This window comes from Sardina pilchardus, chromosome 22, assembly GCF_963854185.1.
Source record: "Sardina pilchardus chromosome 22, fSarPil1.1, whole genome shotgun sequence".
Taxonomy (NCBI): Eukaryota; Metazoa; Chordata; class Actinopteri; order Clupeiformes; family Clupeidae; genus Sardina; species Sardina pilchardus.
The window spans coordinates 8368171-8389553 of NC_085015.1; the positions used below are offsets into that span (position 1 = coordinate 8368171).

General features: G+C 42.1%; 2 protein-coding genes across 3 annotated transcripts in view; both read left to right on the top strand.

Moving 5' to 3' along the window:
* abcc3 (ATP-binding cassette, sub-family C (CFTR/MRP), member 3) overlaps positions 1 to 1740 on the top strand; it is a 54431-nt gene extending 52691 nt beyond the window's left edge. For both annotated transcript variants that reach the window (XM_062526233.1, XM_062526232.1), the window contains exons 29-31: positions 67 to 233; positions 695 to 889; positions 1206 to 1740. In XM_062526233.1, coding sequence (XP_062382217.1) covers positions 67 to 233; positions 695 to 889; positions 1206 to 1314 — 471 coding nt within the window. In that variant the 3' untranslated portion in view covers positions 1315 to 1740. The remainder of the gene's footprint in view (positions 1 to 66; positions 234 to 694; positions 890 to 1205) is intronic.
* Positions 1741 to 9952: 8212 nt separating this feature from the next.
* Positions 9953 to 12170, top strand: wfikkn2b (WAP, follistatin/kazal, immunoglobulin, kunitz and netrin domain containing 2b). The gene is made up of 2 exons (XM_062526533.1): positions 9953 to 10223; positions 10544 to 12170. The coding sequence occupies exons 1-2, from the start codon at positions 10026 to 10028 to the stop codon at positions 12053 to 12055; spliced, it is 1710 nt and encodes a 569-aa protein (XP_062382517.1). The 5' UTR covers positions 9953 to 10025; the 3' UTR covers positions 12056 to 12170.
* Positions 12171 to 21383: the final 9213 nt, after the last annotated feature.

Here is a 21383-nt window from a genome sequence, read left to right on the forward strand (position 1 = left end):
AGCCGGAATATTTTTTTGGGGGGGGGGACAATGCTCTGTTCTAATCACGTCTCCTGCGCTCCACAGGAGCCCGTTCTGTTCTCAGGGACGCTGCGGATGAACCTTGACCCCTTCGAGAAGTACAGCGATGACGACCTCTGGAAATCACTGGAGCTGTCCCACCTGAAGAAGTTTGTCAGTAACCAGACATCCAAACTTGACCTGGAATGCTCTGAAGGAGGAGAGAACCTAAGGTACTTTCACCACCACCAAGCCGTGACATGCATCAAAGACAAGAAAATGAGGGATTATCCAAATGTCTCGACAGTCTCAATTTTGACAGTAATAATCTGCATTTATTTTGCCATGTTGAGTGATTCATAATCCTTTGCTATGGGCAGCAGAATCTAAAATTGAGAAAGCTATTTATAGCCTTTCTGTTAAAAATGGCTAAAAATGAATAGATGATAGATGTTATTTTGATGTTCATTTGTTTATTCTATCATTTCTAATAGAAAAGGGTAATGTTGATTTGGAGTTGGAGTAGAGTAGAGTCCTGTGTGGCTGAATCATGTGTATCTCTCTTTGTGTGTGTGTGTGTGTGTGTGTGTGTGTGTGTGTGTGTGTGTGTGTGTGTGTGTGTGTGTGTGTGTGTGTGTGTGTGTGTGTGTGTGTGTGTGTGTGTGTGTGTGTGTGTGTGTGTGTGTGTGTGTAGTGTTGGCCAGAGGCAACTGGTGTGCTTGGCCCGAGCACTGCTGAGGAAGACGAGGATCCTCATCCTGGACGAGGCGACTGCCGCCATCGACTTGGAAACAGACGACCTCATCCAATCCACCATCCGAACACAGTTTGAAGACTGCACAGTGTTCACCATCGCACACAGGCTCAACACAATCATGGACTACAACAGGTATCCGCTTCACCTGCAACTCCAAATCCAGCGGAATCATAACACATCCATGAGATAGTCCTAGGGTCATAGTCAGGTCTGATTCTGTGTGAAAATAGGTTATGTCTCATTGTAGAGATGTACTGTATGTTGCTGAGTTGTTGTCTCACAATGGTTATTTAGTCCAGGACTAGAATACAGTAGTGCTAGCCATGAATAGCGTATTTAATTGTGAATTAATACACAGTGGCTGGATTTGGGACTTACCATCAATGTGTGAATTTGGATGATTTGGTTTTGTGTCCCTTTTATGATTTCCTCTCTTTCTTGTCTGCAGAGTTCTGGTATTGGACAAGGGACAGATAGCAGAATTCGACACACCGACAAACCTTATTTCCCAGAGAGGAATCTTCTATGGCATGGCAAAAGATGCTGGACTGGTTTGATAACACGGTGACCTCTCTCACCCTCTCCCTCTTTCTACGTGATTTAAACAGTGCCTTCAGACAATACCGAGTGCCAGTGAATGTACGAGTCTTTTTTATACTCAAATGCAAAGCCAGGACCCATTGTCATTTTCATGTTTGTTTGTTGTTTGTTTGTTTGTATATGTGTTTGTGTGTTTGTGTTTTCTACAGAAACCTACAGTGCCACTGTTATTTGTAATGAGCAAGTTCTGATAAGCCCATCTATTTTTGTACTGTTCTATTTAAGTTACCTTTTGCGAGTTGTTCAATAGGGAAAATATTTAGTCTCAGTTACGTGTGATTCTTTTTATAAAAAAAAAATCAAAACAAATATAAAGAACAAAAAACTTGAATTCTACCACCAAAATTGAAGTGATGTCCATGCATTTATTAAAAAAAAAATGATATTCTGTTTCTGTGTGCTGTCGTTAATTTTTTTAACGGAGAAAAACCTCAGTTCAAAAGTGATAATTTGAACTTCAAAATGTTTTTCTATTAGCAACATTTACATTTTTGTGCAAAATATCAAAGTAGGCTACCAAAGGTTACAGTTGTAGTCTGTACATACAAACACTGATCAATTTCACTAAATAAAGTACATGCACTAGAAAAGAACATTAATTTCGTTACAATATGGCCAATGCCCCAACTGTTTTAGTACAGTTTTAATAGTTGCAGTTGGATAGACCTCAGTATTTGTGGATTTCAGATTTCCATGGTGTGGGTTTAAGAGGAAATATGGCATAGATTAGGGAACTATTCATACAGTCTGTTGCAAAGCATATGCCATATGAGTTTGAGCATATGGTGGTGATTAGTCGAAGAATTATACTTCAAGCATTGTTTATTTGTTTGTTTGCTCGGGCGCATTGGATCATAAAATACTGTAACTAACTAAATGGAAAAGAAAACATTTTGTCAGAAGCTAATTTAGTGTCCACTTTTTTGACAAACCCGTTTATGTTTGTATTGTGTTAGTAGTTAGTACTATATTTCTGCAGTGTAAACCCTCACAACCCTGACAGTTTCAGCAAAGCATTTTTAGTTAACTACAGGGCTTAAAGTTGTCAGACACTGTGCCAGAATTCAGATGTTGGTCAGGCTAATTAAGATTGGAAAATAATTATAGATTAAGGTTTTAAAATTGTCTGATCATGCCGGCCACATCCATTAGCTTTGCTTTAATCCCTGCAATCAGCACTATTATCTGCTTTCAGTAAAGAAATGAACCACAAATATCTTAAATGGATTGATAAGTTAATTCATTGATTTGATTGATAGACAGCTAGCTTTGTAACTATTATTTTGTTGCTATAGGTACTTCTGCTCCTGTTCTTTGTTTATTTTTGCAACACATACTGTATGAATTTATCTGCTCAATTTAACAAGTCAGTGAAAAGCACAATTAAATTAAATTGTTATGAAAAAAAAAAATACTGTATAAGTCATGAGTATGAAGTCTTATTGGAAGTAATATACGGTATTAAAGATAGATTTCAACAATAGATGTCAAGTACAGTCCTTTAGGGGCTTCTGCATTCTGGGACTGATGCATGATGAACACCTATTTGTGATATTTGTTTTCTGGTCTAATGTAAAGTTGTAGAGTCGGTTAAAAAAAAAAAAAAATCCACATTGTTTAAAAGGTGACCTAAATTCATATCCATACCACACACAATTTATGAACCCACAGGATAGGATATATGTTTAGCCTTTACCCATTTCAAAACCCTTTAAAAATGTCCCTCTCAGTGCTTCATTTCTCTATCAATTTTAATTTTAGACAGCACAGTATCTCTGCAAGAGCTACTTTAAGCAAATTCATTCCATAGGTGAAAAATTATTAAGTTGCAGAAATTTGCTCTAAGGGATTTTTTGAACAGATAAATCCAGGCCAGCCAGTCAAACTGGACAGATTAAGGCAATCGTTGACTTTTTATAATTGAAGTCAAAGCAAGAAGGTAACAAACACTGACTGACCTTTTTGAAGGAACCATCTCTTTGAAATACCAGCGTTTGATGTTTTAAATAGTTTTATATCCAAACTGGGCACTTGAGAATTATTTAATTGAAAGATGTCAGCATGTGCTTCATCACATGTTGATGTTCAAGGAATATTTCAGTGCTTATATAGATACCACACAGTGAGATGCAGTATATTCAGTCACTGGAAAACATGGAACTGTTGAATGCCGGAATGTGGAAAAAACATGTACATTGATGTAGATAAAGGCATTCATTTATAGTGCTAAAAATGATGGGAAATGCTGCTTTCATGTATAGACCAAAGTGTCAACTTCATTTCTAAAAAAATCCATTAAATGGGATCATTAATTTTGTGTGTCAAACATTTCATCAAGGAAATTGCTCAATAGAATGAGATGGCCCCACAAAAATCCTTACAATCCCTTCTGTAGCTATTTTTACCCCAAGCTTAGTCACGACTTGTTCGCCTGTGCCAGAGCAACATTCATCATCTGATATGAATCGCTGCTGTCTTTAAGGCTCCTAGTGAATGACAAACCCCTGGCGGCTACCACAGACTTCCTGATGGGAGAGCAGTTTACGCTCAGATTCATTGCAGCATGAACACTTCTGCCGCAGGTCGAAGGACTACGTGTGATGGAGCCATTTCATCGAGGCATTACTAAACAGAATAGGAACATCTCTCTTCCTCTTAGCCAGGAGGAGGATGATGAGAGTGGTGGTGGTGCACCCCGCTCCACCCGCCCCCACCACACCCCCACCACCCGCACCATCATCTCTGACAGTTGACGAAGCAGAGTAACTGACTGATCCCAAATGTGCTTGGATGATAAGTAATGTCTTTCCCCCGCAGCCAAGCCACAATAAACATGAGAAAACTTGGCACCCTCTCGCCTCCAATCGACCAAAATCACCCCCAGGGCCAAGGGATTAGATTCAAATTTAGAAAGGAGAAGAGTGAGAGAATGTGGGGTAAGTGGTGACAAAGCAAGAAGCTCCTTATACCAGCTCAAAAACAGAGAAGCCATTATCTCTGGAATCATCTCTGCTGTCAGTCAGCCAGCCAAATGTTCTCCGTTGGATGTCTGAGGTGTGGAGGATGGCTCCCCACCCGCCCTCCCCCACAATGTTCACAGCGCATATTCATAGCGGCCTCGGGCTTGCTGTGGTGTTCTCTGGGTATAATGTGATGAGTGAAGCATTGCCTCTCTCTAGGCCCCTGGGCCCCACATTGCGGAGGTGTGAATGCCTTCGTACTTGACATGACAAGAGACATATCAAAGTATTCTTGGTCTGTGTAGGAAGCTACGGTTAATCAGCAAAAATGCCTTTGTGTGTTATTTTTAGTTTCTTTAAACTAGTAATGAGTTTAGCAACTAAAGTTCCATCACATGGCACTTGGTCATACAGTATATGTTCAGTTTGTGAGTTTGTGAATTCTGGCATTAGATGGAGTTAGATTTGGTGAGTTACTAAATAGACATACTAGAATTTGCCATTTACATTTACCAGCCCTTTTCTGTGTGCATTTCTCTGTTACAAAGAGATGATCATGAAAGTTGAAATATAAAAGGTTATCAAAGCAGGTTACAGTCAGAGGTGGACAGTAACTAAGTACTTGATTACTGTACTTAAGTATGAGTACTTAAGTATACTTTACTTGAGCATTAATAGTTTCGGAAACTTGTGACTTTTACTCCACTACATTTAAAAGACAGATCACCTGACAGGCCCACAAAATGATATCTTCCTATTTTATTGTTTACATGCAACATTTTACAGAACTCATAGCTATCAATCTCAATTTGATTTTATGATGTAAAAATCAATCTCATGACTTCTTCTAGGCTAGCCTGCTGTAATTGCATAGTCATTGGACTATGTTGCAATTGCTGATTTAGCATGAGAATTCTCAGAACTTGACACCAACCCTTCTGTTGTTTAGCAATAGAATATCTGTGAATAATGTCATAATTTGCCTCTCTTTTGCTCAGCTCATGAACACTTCTACGGAAAAAATATGGTCATATGACAATGAAGACCCAGCTGTATAGCCAATGTTTGTGACATTGCACATAGATAGATCTTTAGCCTACATTATTAAATGATGAAAAATCTATTCATAATTGAGTTATCTGGTGTTGTATTTGGCAGTGAAATGTTTTAGATTTGTGAACTGATACTGAAACTGATTGTGTAAATGATTTAAATAAGTATACTGTGTCCATTTGAACAGTTGCAATGTATGGTAGGTAAGATGGAAGATATTTTTTGCTGGATATAAGGAACATTTCAATATATTAAAAGGAATAATACTTGTACTTCTGAATACTTAGGTATTAAAAGCAAGTATTTCTGTACTTCGACATAAGTAAAAATCTGACTTAAAAACTTTGACTTGTATTGGAGTAATATTTCACATGGTGTACCTATACTTTCACTTCACTTACAGTAAGTAAAAGAATAGTGTACTTCGTCCACCTCTGGTTAAAGTAGATATGATATAAAACCACACATACTCTGTACTAAGAAAACAAGTGCTACTGTACATGAATAGGAATGTGGAATTATCAAGGTGAATCTAAAGAACCAAGTTCTCTGTATTGCAGGAATCCATTTCTTACTTGAATGTCATGGGCAAGATCCTAAGATCAAATGCCGGTGGGTCAGTTTACTGCTTCTACACACCACACAATGGATGTACACTCTAAAGCTCAATGCATACTGTAGAAGAACCTTTTTCAGTGCTTCAAAGAACCAACAATTCGCCTGATATAATGGTTCAACACAGAGTTTTGACTGTCCATGGAATCATTCAGAGATTTAAATTACCATTTAAGCACCTTTATTTTTTAGCGTGTAGGTGATGCATGAGATTTTCATTCATGAACTACAGATTCATTGCCTGACATTGTACTTTGCCCACTGTCTAAATTAGGGTTCCTATTCTGTAGAAGTTACCATTAAACAAAAAAACATTCATCTAACCAAATAGATGAATATAAAAAGATGCTTACACATTGGGATTCAATACTGGAAGGGCCTGTGCAGTCACAATTTCTGGGAAATGTTCAGTTAGTATAAACAAGTCTATTCCCACTCACTGTGATGAATCAGGGAAATAATATGAAAGCTAGTGTGGATTTTAAAGGGCATCATACTCACACGTGTAAATAAGCCTAGACTTTTGCAGTCATTTACACCACCTTGCTATTTTGGTCCTTTAATCTCTAGAAATAATCAGGCTATCATTGTCTGCCTATTCATACCCTTGAGATGCATCTTTCCACACTCTGCTTTAAACACTGTTTGACAACAGTTTATTCAAGCCGCTGCCAAAGGTATTTCATCAAAGATCCTCTGGTGCCCTTACGAGAAGGGCACATAAGGTAAAGGCAAACTCCGATATGACAGACATGAAAGAATGTGCTACGTTCCAACTACCCCTGCAGTGATCCATCACAGGCAGACGTGTCCGTTTGATGATAACACTGTGTTCTCCATGTGGCAAGTGATTAAAGTGGACCCTGAGTCTGGCTCCGTGTCAGCTGAGCTGCCTGCTATACTGCAGTGGGTCTGACTGACCTGATGAAAGGCTGTGAACTGAGGAAAGCTCTTCGGTTAAAAACGTGATGTTACTGTTAATCAGGTTTTTGTCCCTTTTTTGCAATCCATTATTGCATTTTCTGTACTGCGAGTATAGTCAAATGCCTTTGTGTCACACCATAATAAACTGTTTCATCCATACAACCTCTGGTAAATGCAAGGACTAGACATTTGGTCTTGTCAGTTTATCAAAGGCCTTAAAATAGTTGTGAGATGGGTTAAACAGAATATTGACCTACAGGGTTTGAAAATGCATCGTGTTTAAAACTGACACACCAAACTAATCATTGCGACCAGCCTTGCTGACTACAGCTCATTTTGTGTGAATAGAAACTGCATGCTACAGCATACACACTGACGGAAATGAAAGATTGTGCAAAAATAAACCCATGTGTCACTGTTAACCCATGGATTTATTTTGCCCACTTTGCCATTTCATTCTGTTTCTGGTCTTTCATTTTCAAGATCAAACACACAAATGGTAAAGAAATATAGTTTGTCGTATCAGTACACAGGTAGGACACATTCCCAAAGAAAATGCATTTTCCAGCTTCTCCCCATTATCTTCATCTTGATGGTTTCTCAAGTCATCTGTGAACCTTATTAACATTCCCGACTGGATTTCCCCATGTAGCCTATATCACACAATGTTACACGCTTGTGTTGTGTGGTCTAAGAACAATAATCTCACAAATGCTGATTAAAGATCTTTCTGCCTGCATGCTGTGTCCTCATTTGACATCCAAACGCAACCGATTGTGCTCTCATACTTCCACAAAGGGTATCTGAGGACAGGATTTTTTTCCTTTTCATGATCGGGCGCCTGGAGGAAGGCATTTGATTTAGGAGCTAATCCATGGCATCAACACAAGTATTGTAAATGCTGATGCATTGCATGTGTGATGGGGATTAATGAGGTATAACAAAATTGGTCTTGTGTACAGTATAACTTGTTTTTACATGCCACTATGAGCATTATTATTGCCTTGTGTTCTGCATCTACTAATAAATGTTAGTTTGTTGTTAGTGATGTTAGTTTAGATGTACTGTACAAAGGAAGGGATGCTAAGTTTGTTGACCAGAAGATCTATTAAGAATCAGAATATTTGCTTCAGGTGTGTGTATGTACAAAATGAATACTTTTGTGCAAATGTCAATCTCAATTTCATATATGTGAATAAAAAAGGCGTAATGAATTAATATAAACATCAGTTATGGCAGTTATGAATCATATTGCTTTGACAACCAAATACTGCAGATACAGGAGATGTGTTTTGTGTCACTTCTCCTTCATTCATTTTATTCCGTAGAACATCACTCACACATAAGAGTGTGAGAGTACACAAAGTTTTGTTCAACTTCAACACCAACTTAGAAACATCAACAAACATATTGCAAGACTCATCTAACAGGAACCAGTTTCTAAAAATATAAAGTATATTATTATTATTGAGTGCAATTAATAATGTATACAATTTAAAAATAAATCAAATACTGCAAAAGATGCTGGAGAGCTATTACCCCCAGCTGTTTCTAAATAAAACAAAATGTATAAAAAGTCTCAGCTAAATATATTTCATTGCACAAAAAATCAGGAATGATGGCCCTAACAAGTTCAGTCCAAAAGATTCCAAAACTCAATAATCTTTAAAAAAACATATTTATTTAAGGGGATGTCATGCTCTTTAAGGAACTGATGGAGATTCATATGACAGGACTCCTGGGGATGAGTTTTCTCCAGAAGTTCTTGTCACAGGTGGTCATTCCTGAGGAACAAGTGTGGGCATCGTTGTGTCCTCAGCGGAACCCTGGCCACATTCCGTACTTTAGATTTGGGTGATGGAGATTTTTTTTTTTTCACTCCGGATTCTGCAAACACTTTTTTTTCTTTCATACACTTCTGAAGGATACAAATCTCACATAAGGTTTGCAGCTATGGTTTGCAAAGATGAAAATAGTCTCCATGTGTTCCTAAATGTTTGATAGCCCATTATACAATCATGTCCTGTTGAAAAATGCCCCCATAAAAGGAGCTTGTAAATAAATCAAAAGTATCTTCTTCTGGAGCAAAAGGCAAGACATTAGTGCTTTAGTTCATTTTCATGCAGAATATTAGAGACTATTAGGCTACTTCAACACCATTAATTGAAAATATGTTGATACTTTCAGGTTGAAATGTTTGTTCATGTCAAAATGGTTGTTCATGTCAGGATTTATCAAAGCCAATACTTAGGCTACTTAATTTGCTGTTTATTCAGTAAAGAGAAGCCATCTCCACAGGTGCTTTTGAGGTACAGTATAGTAGCCTACAAGTAAATAAATGAATGTACTGTATGATACAGTTATCCAATCAGCTGTTGGTTTAAGAACCATGAAAGAGCGAAACAGAGAACTGAACAGGCGTACAAAACAAGTGGTCTTGAATTATGAATATCCATCATTCCGTAAAGACAACATTCAATAATTTTGATTGATTTTGACATTTATTTATTTAATTTCAGTTTTTCTTTTAAATGTTTCTTTTCATTAACTTTTCCATATTTATAGACTTTATTCAATGAGGCGGATGTAGGCTCTGTTAAGCGCAGAGCTCGCGCACTGTACAGAGCGCCCTCTCCTCCTGTTGCGCGAGTGTATGAAATGGCGCGCAAATGGTTAATGCAAGTCAACAGTTTTTTAAAACAGGCAGGTGTCCTGCCAGTACCAACCCAACTTTACGACAGATGTTTTTGAGTTTCTTTTCAGAACTCAGAAGCCATTTATAACTGTCATTTTGCGCGCAAGGACGAGTTATGTGGTCAGGCTAATCGCCTGTGCCGTTAAGGACAAGCAGTTCTGGTTGACAGTATGAGTATAAATACCGCGACTTAATCTTTCAAGACTATACAACCTCAGAACAGAACTGAACAGATTTTTGCCTGACCTGACACTGCTGCGACAGCAACCAAGCCAGCGCTAATAGGCTTCTGAGACTTTGCACTAATTGAATTTTTGAAAACTTCACTCAGTTCTTAAATTAACTTAACTACTTTCAAGCAATTTACAAACAAATTTCAAGCACATTTTTTAAGTGCTTAGACAGTATCCATTTTCGAAAGATGTGGTGGATGCTGTTCCCTCGCTGGATTTGGTTCCTGGCTGGACACTACGTGATTTTCCACATGGACGATCGCGTAATGACCATGACTTTGCCTAGAGTCACGTACTCTCACGCGGGCATTTGTCCCAATGACATGAATCCCAACCTCTGGGTGGATGCTATGAGTACCTGCACAAGAGAATGTGAATCAGACCAGGTGAGTTTTTACATTTGCCATCAGACAGATTGAAATAGAAATGCGTGCTTAATAATATAACTATTCTATGAGGTTTCAAGCTTGGTACTGTATTTTTGTTGCATGTTCAGTGATATTTAATCTATTTTAACTGTGATTTAGTATTTATTACATTCTAGTAGTTTTTGCCTACATTCATCTGGAGTAGATATTTTAAGAAAACAGTGATTATATGAAGTAGCCTACTGTTACAGTGAAGTTAATCAAACCACTTAAAGACACTGACAAAGCAAAACTTAAGACTAATTGAAGGAATGCTCTTCTCTTTCTGCTTCACCAAGGAATGTGAAACCTTCGAGAAGTGCTGCTCCAATGTGTGTGGGAACCGGAGCTGTGTGGCGGCCCGCTACATCAGAGAGGGGAATTCGGGTCCCGTGGGGATGCCCAAGGAGGCCACCTGCGACAAGTTCATGTGCACGCAGCAGGGCTCCGAGTGCGACATCTGGGACGGCCAGCCGGTGTGCAAGTGCAAGGACCGCTGCGAGCGGGAGCCGCACTTCACCTGCGCCTCCGACGGCATGACCTACTACAACAAGTGCTACATGGACGCCGAAGCCTGCTCCAAGGGCATCGCGCTGTCCGTGGTCACCTGCCGCTTCACGTGGCCCAACACGAGCCCCCTGCCCGCGGGCACCACCGTCCGGCCGACCACCCCTCTGCAGCAGCTGACCACGCCCGTGGACGTCCACGCCCCGGTCTTGGTGGGCACGCCCGCGCCCCAGACGGCGTACGTCGGGGAGACGGCCAGCTTCCTGTGCGAGGTGGCCGGCAGGCCGCGGCCCGAGATCACCTGGGAGAAGCAGACGGAGGGCGGCGAGAACGTGGTGATGCGACCCAACCGCGTGCGCGACAACGTGGTGGTCACCAACATCGGCCAGCTCGTCATCTACAACGCCCAGCTGCAGGACGCCGGCGTCTACACCTGCACCGCCGCCAACTCGGCCGGCTCCGTCCAGGCCCACTACCCCCTGTCGGTGCGCCAGAAGGAGCCGGCGAAGAGGGAGGAGCAGGCCAACGCCACCCGCTTCGCCGCCGACGAGTGCCTGAAGATGCCCGACAGCGAGGACTGCGGCGAGGAGAGGCTGAGCTGGTACTACGAGGCCAAGCGGAACAGCTGCTTCACGTTCACCTACGGCAACTGCGGCAAGAACCAGAACCACTTTGACTCGTACGAGTCGTGCATGCTGGCGTGTCGGCCGGAGCTGGGCGCCCCCTGCACCCAGCCGGGCCTCCAGGGGCCGTGCAAGGCCTACGAGCCCCGCTGGGCGTACAGCGCCGCCCTGCACCAGTGCCAGTCCTTCATCTACGGCGGCTGCGGCGGCAACGACAACAACTTCAAGACCAAGGAGGCCTGCGAGGACGCGTGCCCCTTCCCCACGAACCACCAGTGCAAGCCGTGCAAGCCGCGCCACAAGATGGTCACCAGCTTCTGCCGGGCCGACTACGTCATCCTGGGCCGCGTGACGGAGATGACCGAGGAGCAGGACTCGGGCCACGCCCTGGTGACGGTGGAGGAGATCCTGAAGGACGAGAAGATGGGCCTGCGCTTCTTCGGCAAGGAGCCGCTCGAGATCACGCTGCAGAGCATGGACTGGGCGTGTCCGTGTCCCAACGTGACCGCCGCCGACGGCCAAGTCATCATCATGGGCGAGGTGACCAATGGCATGGCCGTCCTGCAGCCGGACAGCTTCGTGATTGGCTCCAACGTCAAGCGCGTGCGCAAGCTACGGGAGGTCATCAACAAGAAGACCTGTGACATGCTGAAAGACGGGTGGGTGGCCGTGGTAGCATAGTGGTTAAAAGTTGTGGTTTCAATTCCCGGCTGCCACCATTGTGCCTTTGAGCGAGGCACTTAACCCCATGTTGCTCCGGGTCCGTTGTAATAGAGTTGACATATGTCAAACATATACAAAGTCACTTTGAATGAAAAGCTAAATGAATAAATGTAAATGTATATGTAAAGACTTTATTCAGTGAGATGCTACAATCCTTGCATCCCATATCAACAAATTACATCTGTTCAGATTACTTGTCGATTTTTTTTAAAGAGATTTATCCACAAAAGAGGCCATAAAGCATGTATACTAAGTTCATTGACAACAAAAAACTCAGTTGAGTTGATTGAAAGCTAAATACTGTTTGTTTATACTGTGATTTGTTCATTGTTTGCATTAACCCTTTTACCTCTGCAAGCTTTTTTTTTTTTTTTTTTAATTTACTGTAGATACTCTTGCTTTCCACAAAACCTCTGAACAATGTTGCGGGTCAGGAACTGAACCTCTTATGTAAAAGTGTGTTCACAGGAAGCATGTTTTAGTATCCCTCATGTTAGAACGAAAGAACATGTTTGTGGACATAGGAAGCATTAATCAAATCCATGTGCGTGCTCAAATCCCTGGGAGATTGTTCCTCACTGTTCCTCTCTCCCTCTGCTTCAAAAGGCACCCCATGCCTGCAATATAAATTTAAGTTGTAGAGGCCGGATCTTTAGAAGGACCTTACTGGAAATGAATTCTTTGTTGTGGTTGTAATTTAACAGAGAAAAAAAAAATCATATTTTTGTAATAACCATTTTTGTATACCTTCTTGCATCTCACACTTTGGCCTGTTTTAAATGGAGTTTGACAGCTATAATTGTAATGTAAAGTTAGCTTTTGATGATGAACTTGCACAAGTTGTATTATATTTTCAGTAAAACGTACCACTAGGGAGCTTTCGCTCTGCTCAGATTTGAATGTAAATAGATAAATTTAGAGCTATCAGAAGTAGGTAGTTTGCTACATTTGCTGTATATATTTTGCCTTTTCACTCTCTGGGATAATAAACGTCTATTTATCATTCCTTTAGTATAATTCAAGCACATATCATTTAAACATTTCTTGTGGTAATGTAAACATTATATACATTATGTGTGTATTTATATATATATTGTTTAAACAGAACATACTTAAGGTAGTATAAAATAAACATTTGGATTCTCTTTTATACTGCAGCTGTCTTTTTTCTCAAGTCTTCGCTTCATTCATTATTTCTTACATACAGTCTGTCTTTCATATCACCTACCGCATACAAATATCATTGTCAAAATAGTGCCACCGTGCCAAGAATAACAGACAAAAATGTCATCAGAAAAAACATCTGTGAATGTCATCAGTGTAGGTCCCTGTTCATTAATTAGTTTTGGGATGTGCCCCCCCACCCACCTCTCTCTCCCCCATCCTCCTCACGACCTCACCTCAGCCTTAAGACCAAAGACACTGTAACATTTCCAAGGAAAGGAAGGGCCAGGATGAAAGGTGGGGGTGGTAGGTGGGTGGTGGTGGGTCTTTGACATACTTACTGACACACATACACACACACACACACACACACACTCACACAAAAAGACACACATACCAGTACACAGAAACACACACACACACACACACACACACACACACACACACACACACACAAACACCGACCTCCTACAGAAGAATCTCTTCATAATGTGGGCCTCTCTCTGTTGATGTACAAACCTCTCCTTTGCCTTCTTTTTTGTCCTAATTTCTTCCAGCAGATGGGGAAGAAGGCTCGGCTTCGGGGAAGAAGCGGGTCACACACACACACACACACACACACACACACACACACACACACACATACTGAGGCACGGGGAGGGCTGAGGCGGGTAGTGAGAAGCTCTGGAAGATGAAGGGCTGTTTGGATATGGGGTTTGAACTCTGTGGCCATATCCAGTTTCTTGGCAGATGTTTCCTCAGTATTTCAGGGTGGGCTTCAAATGTCCACCCCACCACAGGTGTATGCATAGATGAAGGGCCAGATGGGTAAAAAGAAGGTGTATTGTTCCAATGTGTTGCTGGCTATATTTCTTCATGATAGGTCATCATTGATAAGAAACAGCCCTTCAACCGTTTTATATTTTACAGAGGTAAAATCTCTTTAGACTCTTTTGTACTGAATGGCAAGATATGATTGTGACTTGAATTGGATTTTTTTTTCTATATATATCAGATTCAAATTTTGAATGGAGCCTGCCCGTTTACAGCCTGAATTTGGTCTTTGGTCCTGGATGCAGTTCCTGTCAAACGTTTCAACCCCGGCCAGCAGTCTTTACGGTTCTGAAACGGTCCAGCTGGGGCCATGCAAAAGCCAGATCTCATCATGACCTGAAGAAGTTCAGTGAGTCTATGCACATGACAGGTGGTCCTGGATTCTGGGTGGCATGCGTGTGAGTAGAATGATAAAGGAGACCTGGGAATACCACTCTCATCCCTCTCTCTCTCTCTCTCTCTCATCCCTCTCTCCCTCTCTCCCTCCCCTCCCATTCCAAACCAGTGGCTTTGCCTTCCCTCCTGCGCATCTCTGCTCTCCCTCCTCGAAGCAGCAATGATCCATTGCGCCATCAAATCATAGCGGTGCCATAAAAGCTTAGGTTTATTGTGTTTCGTGCCGTGCTCCTGCTCCATGTAACGAGTTGAGGGTCGTGGCAGCATGCAGTCATGCATCTGTGTGTGTGTGTGTGTATGTGTGTATATGCGTGTGTGTGTGTGTGTGTGTACCACGGTCGGGAGTGTTCCTCTGAAAGCACGCCAAGTCCATTTGCGATCGACTGTTGTGCAAAGCTCCGCTCCCGAGGATGTACTGGGTTTGTTCCTATAGAGCTGCCTCTGTTTCTTCCATCTGGTCCTCAAAGGAAGTTAGTGGCATACCCCACATGTCTGTTTTCCACATCGGCCAAATTATTACAAGCCTAAGGACGAAGAGTATGATAACAGTATAAACAATTAATCATTTTAATATGCAACATTTAAAGGCTATGTAAAGCATTTAATCTGGTCATTTAATCCGAGTGATTTATATACAAATCTATCATTGATGTATCATTAAAAACACAATCCTGTCAGTTTAAATGGAAATACATTTCTGCCTCAAGGAGCTCAGTATATTTCAAACATAAGCAGTGGTCAGAGCCCTTGTAAAATCAAGGCAGTAAATCTGTTTTATCTATCACATGATCACATGGGGAGAGTAAAACATCAGACGGATAAATTCTTATTTGATCATACGGAGTTAATTTGGGACAGAATAGGAATATTGCATATGTGCACAGCATCTACTATAGATATCTATCACATCTATTTATATTCTATTACATGTATATATCTATCACATATATCTAACACTATCGACCATATCTATCTAACCCTATCGATCATATCTATCTATCCCTATCTGTCACAGCTCAACAGTATTCAATGATAATAAAGTCATCATCTGTGCATTACTATGTCCTTCTTGAAGTAAACAGAAGAACTAGGATATTTTTCCTTAATGCTTTGAAATGTGGCCAACACCACCAGAAAAGCCCACTTATAGGATATGCTTCCTCAGAGGTGTTCAGCAGACAGACAGACTGGTGAAAGAATGTCAATTATCCTTGATGTACAGCCATGTATTTTTCATGAACATCAACAGTAGCTTGCATCAGCCTCATCGGAATGAAATGTTCCCTCGAGCTTTGTTGACATGCATTCCAGTACCTGCCGATGCATATGCTCAAGTCTCTCACATTTATTTCATGTAGGTGTAGGTGTGTAGGTATGCACCCCCCCCCCCCTGACATTCAAGCTCTGTTTTTGCTTTCTCTGTGCTGTGGCACCACAGGGAGGCTGTAGCCCTCTCTGCCTTCCCCGGCCTTGGATCTGCCTAGACCAGTTCCCGACAGTCTAGCCCAGGGAGGTATGAAGGGCGGAGGGGGTGTTACGCTGTATACATACAAACAAAAGCACTTAAACAGTATGTGGGAGGAAGATAGAGAACACACTGCACTATCAACACAAGACTGGTGGAATGCCGGGCCAAGGTGTTGGTGCCATACAATGTTGTACCGTACTCGTGTCAGGCTTTAGTTGAAACAAAGGATACGGGTGCATGTGTGATATAAAGTCCACAACACAACAACCACAGGTTGCATGGGCCTACCACCAAACGCCTGCCTAATATGTAACACAGGCGACATCAGGTATCCTAAAGCATGATAATTCCTTTAACAAAATTAAATTAAAGTTGTCTTGGAAATATTCTGTACATGCCCCCCTGTGTGTGTGTGTGTGTGTGTGTGTGTGTGTGTGTGTGTGTGTGTGTGTGTGTGTGTGTGTTTTGTTGTTGTTGTTGTTGTTGTTGTTGTTGTTGTTGTTCCCAATGAGTTGGAAAGGTCAAAGGCAATTTCACAGCTCCTTGAGTAGCCTAGATGTGACAATGAAACAACTTAACTTTATCAAGTTAGCCTGCTCTGTATTATTTAACAGGTAAAATACTGCGTTGGAATAGAGATAGGCATAATACTTTTATTTTAGTGTCAAGCTAAGCCAATCAACTTATGTGTGATGATCAAAGTAGCAAACAAGAGAAGCTACTGTAATTAGTCTCAGCTCAACTCCAAAGTAGCGCTCTAACTCACGCGCGTGGCCAGGATATCTATCCTCATAATAGATATTGCGAGTATGTAGCCTAACTTCAGTTTGTTGTCAGTTTAAGACGTCTGAAACCGAATGGCTGGCCCTCTCAAGAACATACCGTAGTTTGTTTTGTAGGCTACTGGAACAGGGAGTCTAGGCGTGCCAATTCGCTATTCCTCTCCAGTGTAGGCCTAATGGGTGGTGGAGGCAATTATCCAAGCCGACAAATATAGGCCTATAGGACTGTGATGTAGCCTACACTGTAAACATTGACGGCTCGCCGTTGGCTATGCGGCTCTCAAGATAGCTTTCTGCTAATTTGAATACAACAGAGGGTGAGTCCTCCTTGGAGTTTGCCAAATATATTGTGTACGTGTATGAACTTGTTGTCCATTCCACTACAAGTCGAATGCTTATGTTACCTGCTTTTAAAAATAGAAATGACACGCAAGGATACGCAAACCCATTTCATAATAGGCCTACAGTAGGCTACAATTAGTTACACTAACAATATTATCTGTACAAAATACAAAAAATAAGTTGGCCTACAATGCAGTTTAATATCCTAAACAGCATTTCTGCTGTGAAGTGTATGTCCAAATAGCTTGCTGCATTCCTGCAACTGTAGGAATTCCTCAAAAACTACAGCCTTGATACTCAAAAACTGCAGTATTTTCTTTGTTTGCTTTATTAAAGACTGTCAGCAGGAAGGCATGTTTGAAGGCTAGATATGGGACAGTTATAGATGAGTTGTCATCTTGTGAGATTTTGAATCATATTGTTTTCTTTACTGGAGAAAGGTCTGTGACAAGTCCTGTATTTCCTCTAGTTCTGTGTTCTACTCTCACACTGATCCATTAGATATTTGGTGAACGTAGCATTTAATTAATCTTTCATCAGATAACTATTCAGTGCAGGTTTCCTGTCATAGTGCCTGTCATAGTATCGTAGTATCATGCCTGTCATAGCTGGGTGGATGTTATTACAATATGTAGCTTATTTGTTGGGCCCGTTATGCTACTTTGACACTGCCTAAGACACAAACATGATGCAGTACTGGGACACAGAAGCATAGAAGCATAGAACTACAAATTTACTCCAGACATAGAGCGTACTGCACAATACCCTAAAATGATTGGATTGGTCATTCATTACTGATTGGTCATTCATTACTGTGTTCAGTATCGGGGGGGGGGGGGGGGGGGGGGGGACAAAGTTATCAAATAATTTTTTAGCTACTGGAGATTGAGTCTAGACAAACATTATTTTCTCTCTAAAAAGCTGGGTAGTTTCTGAAATTGATCATGTTTGCATCAGAGATAACGTTAAGCATAAAACAACAGCAACAAACTACAGTACCCCACAAACCCCACAACATTCAGGTGAAGGTCTCTGAAGAAAAGAAAAAACATCCACTAGATGTCACTAAACCTCTACACATACCAATCTCTTCTGCACTGCCTGGACTTGAAAACTTCATTCCCTAAAGGGTAGCCTTGAGCATAATGAAAATGGTTATTATCGATGAGTGACACCTCTAAGTTCCCACACTGGGTGGCTCGATGCTCAATATGTGTGAATGCAGGCAGACTTATAATGCGATAAAATTCACTCTGAGACAGTAATCTTGGACTTACCGGTGATTTAGGAATGTAATAGGCATCAGACTTTTATAATATCATGAGAGAAATCATAGGAGACGCATGAGCCTCATCAGATCTACAGTATACACATTAGCTGAGCTGAGTTGAAGATCTACACATTAAGGCCTTAAAAAAACAAAACAAAACATGAAACCATACAGTAGTCATCATCTCTTTTCTTCAAGACAACAGTGGTGGTGAGAAGAAGTTATGGGTCAACTTTTTTTCCCCCTCCTGTAGAAAAAGTGAGATGAAGTTGTCCTCAGAGGTAGAATGCTTTGCTCAGACACATTACAACCTCTAACAGCGCTGCTCATTAGGACAATTACTGAGCCGCTAGCACAGCCCGTTCTGCTGCTCTCTCTCTCTCTCACTCTCTCTCTCTCTCTCTCTCTCTCTCTCTCTCTCTCTCTCTCTCTCTCTCTCTGGCAGAGTAATGACCTGGCAAAGCTGCTGCATAGGCACTGCTCTGTCCTCTGATAAAGACTCTTCTCCTCTTGATTTCTGACTCGGTGTGCATGTGTGTGAGTGTGTGATGTGTGTGTGTGTGTGTGTGTGTGTGTGTGTGTGTGTGTGTGTGTGTGTGTGTGTGTGTGTGTGTGTGTGTGTGTGTGTGTGTGTGCGCACACAAGGGTGTGTGTTTGTGTGTGTGTGTGTATGTGTGTCTGCATTCGAGTTTGTGTGAGGGGTGTGTCAATTTGCATTTTTGTGAGTTTGCCCTTCCATACATTTGTGTGTGTGCGTGGTTATGTGTGTGAATGTGTGTGATTCTTCTCTGTGCATAAACGAGTGTGTGTGTGTGTGCGTGCGTGCGTGCGTGCGTGCACACTCATGCTGGTGTGGGTGTATATTTGTGTACATCTTCAGCAGGCCTAAAGCTGCTGAGAGCTGGGCAGAGAACAGTGCGGAGGAGGACATCTCTGCCTTCTGCATGGTCTCTTCTCTCTGTAATGTTTCCATCATTAATTTTTACGGCACCTCAGAGTCTCGTTAAATCACTCCACCAAAGGGAATTCAGTGGGAGCTGTGGTTTTATGATTATTGCTTTTCATGAATGTCTTTCTGAATTTCAATCTCATAAAATCCCACACATTCAACAATATATTACAACCTTAAAAGGGCCATTGTCAAATTACTGTGGTCTTCAGTTACTTCGATTATTGCAAACAAAAACACTGTCCTGGCTGGTCTTATTGGGTGGTAGCCTATGCACGCAGTACCTACATCAAGTTTAATACATTTCATGCATTTGTCATATTTGGATCTGTAAAATGAAGTGGAAAAGTTATGAGTGTTTGTCCATTTGGGCTTCCTCTGTGATTGGTTATCCCACATGGAAGCAGCACATGAGGTATGGTAGGAAGATGAGAGAGAATGCCTGCTCTAGAAACCCCACACCACTATGTGGCGCTACACCCTAGCAAGTCAGGTCACGCTCTCCTCCGCCTCTCATCTAGAGAGGGAGAGGATTTTTACCTTGACGTCAATAAGGCATTGTGTGTGTGTGTGTTTGTGGTGTGTGTGTGTGTGTGTGTGTGTGTGTGTGTGTGTGTGTGTGTTTTTTCCCCTTTATTGCATCTTATTTTTGGAACAGCACACCAGCAAGGCAGGCAGGAATAGAGCCCAGTGGAGTGTGACGGACTCTTGCACAATTGTGTAACGCTGTTCTGCTCAGGCTGTTGTTGGGCCCCCCAGGCGAGCTGGGGTTAATCCACCCCCCCCCCCCTCCTCCCATCCCCACCCTCCCATCCTCCCATTCTCCCTCTCTCCCTCCCTCCCTACCCCCAGTCCCTCCTCTACACTCTGTACCCATCTCTCTCTCTCTCTCTCTATCTAGCACTCTCTCTTTCTCTCTCGCTCACTTTCTCCTCTCCTCTCCTCTTTGCCCCACACTGAGGCTCTGGAACCTACCCATATGTGATTCCTCTGGGTGTCTCATGCAGTCATTCTCACAGGCTGTCTCTCTCTTCTCTACTTTCTTCTCTCTCACTCCCTCTCTCCCTTCTCAGTTGCCATCCCAAACACCTCTTCATTCTCTCCATCTCTCTCTCTCTGTCTCTCTGTGTGTGTCTCTCTCTCCCTCTCTCTATGTCTCTCTCTCTCTCTCTGTGTCTCACTGTGTCTCTCTCTCTCTCTCTCTCTCACTCACTCACTCACACATGCTCCTGCTCGTTCTGTTCCTCGACCTGAATTCATCCCTGCCTGCCACTTATGTAATAGCTCCATCGGAGACGCACTGTAGCAACAGCTCGCTGCTCTAAATATCCACTGCCCCTGTTCCACGAATTATGCAATCAGCTTTGAAGTTCACACTGGGTGTTGACATAGAAGATAAGAGCAGAGAGACAGAGGGACTGAGACAGTGAGTGAGAAGAGAGGGAGAAAACAAGAGAGAGCGAGAGAGAGAGAGAGAGAGAGAGAGAGAGAGAGAGAGAGGGGGATGACCAATCAGTGAATGGCCATAACATTGCAGGGTCTCCTCACTCCGCTCAGTACCAAAACAATGGAGAACGTGTCGTAATGAAATATGTACCATACCGTGGCTTAGATTCTCTCTCTCACACACACACACACACACACTCCCTCTCTCTCTCTCTCCATCTCCCTCTTGCATGCTTATTTTTAGTCAAGGCATTTGTTGCCACAGCGTCTCATCCTACAGCAGCAGTGGCCATATGTTTGAAACAGGATTAGTCCTTGGGAAACTATTACTTAGATGCGGCATGCTTAGATCTTAGCATGTGTCGCCCGCTGACTCTGAGAGTATATCGCAGATAGCAGCTGTCATCAGACTTTCAATAACCCAATTACCTTTGGAAAAGAAATAAATATTGAAAGGGAGGGGGGAAAAAGAAAGAGAGGCGGAGGAGGGGGGGTTGGGGGGGGGCATTTTTTCCACTATTTGCAATATGCGCAGGGGTCTCATTTGTAACCGCCTCATTGTTTGCCAGCTCTGAATAATTTGCTCATTTACACAGAGGCAAAGCCTGTTAAGCCGTGATTTCCCCAAGCTCACG

Excerpts from the sequence above, each read along its gene's own strand:
- wfikkn2b (XM_062526533.1), top strand. The coding sequence starts at position 10,026 with ATGTGGTGGATGCTGTTCCCTCGCTGGATTTGGTTCCTGGCTGGACAC. Across the intron at positions 10,224-10,543 it reads GAGAATGTGAATCAGACCAG|GAATGTGAAACCTTCGAGAA; the intron begins GTGAGTTTTTAC and ends TGCTTCACCAAG.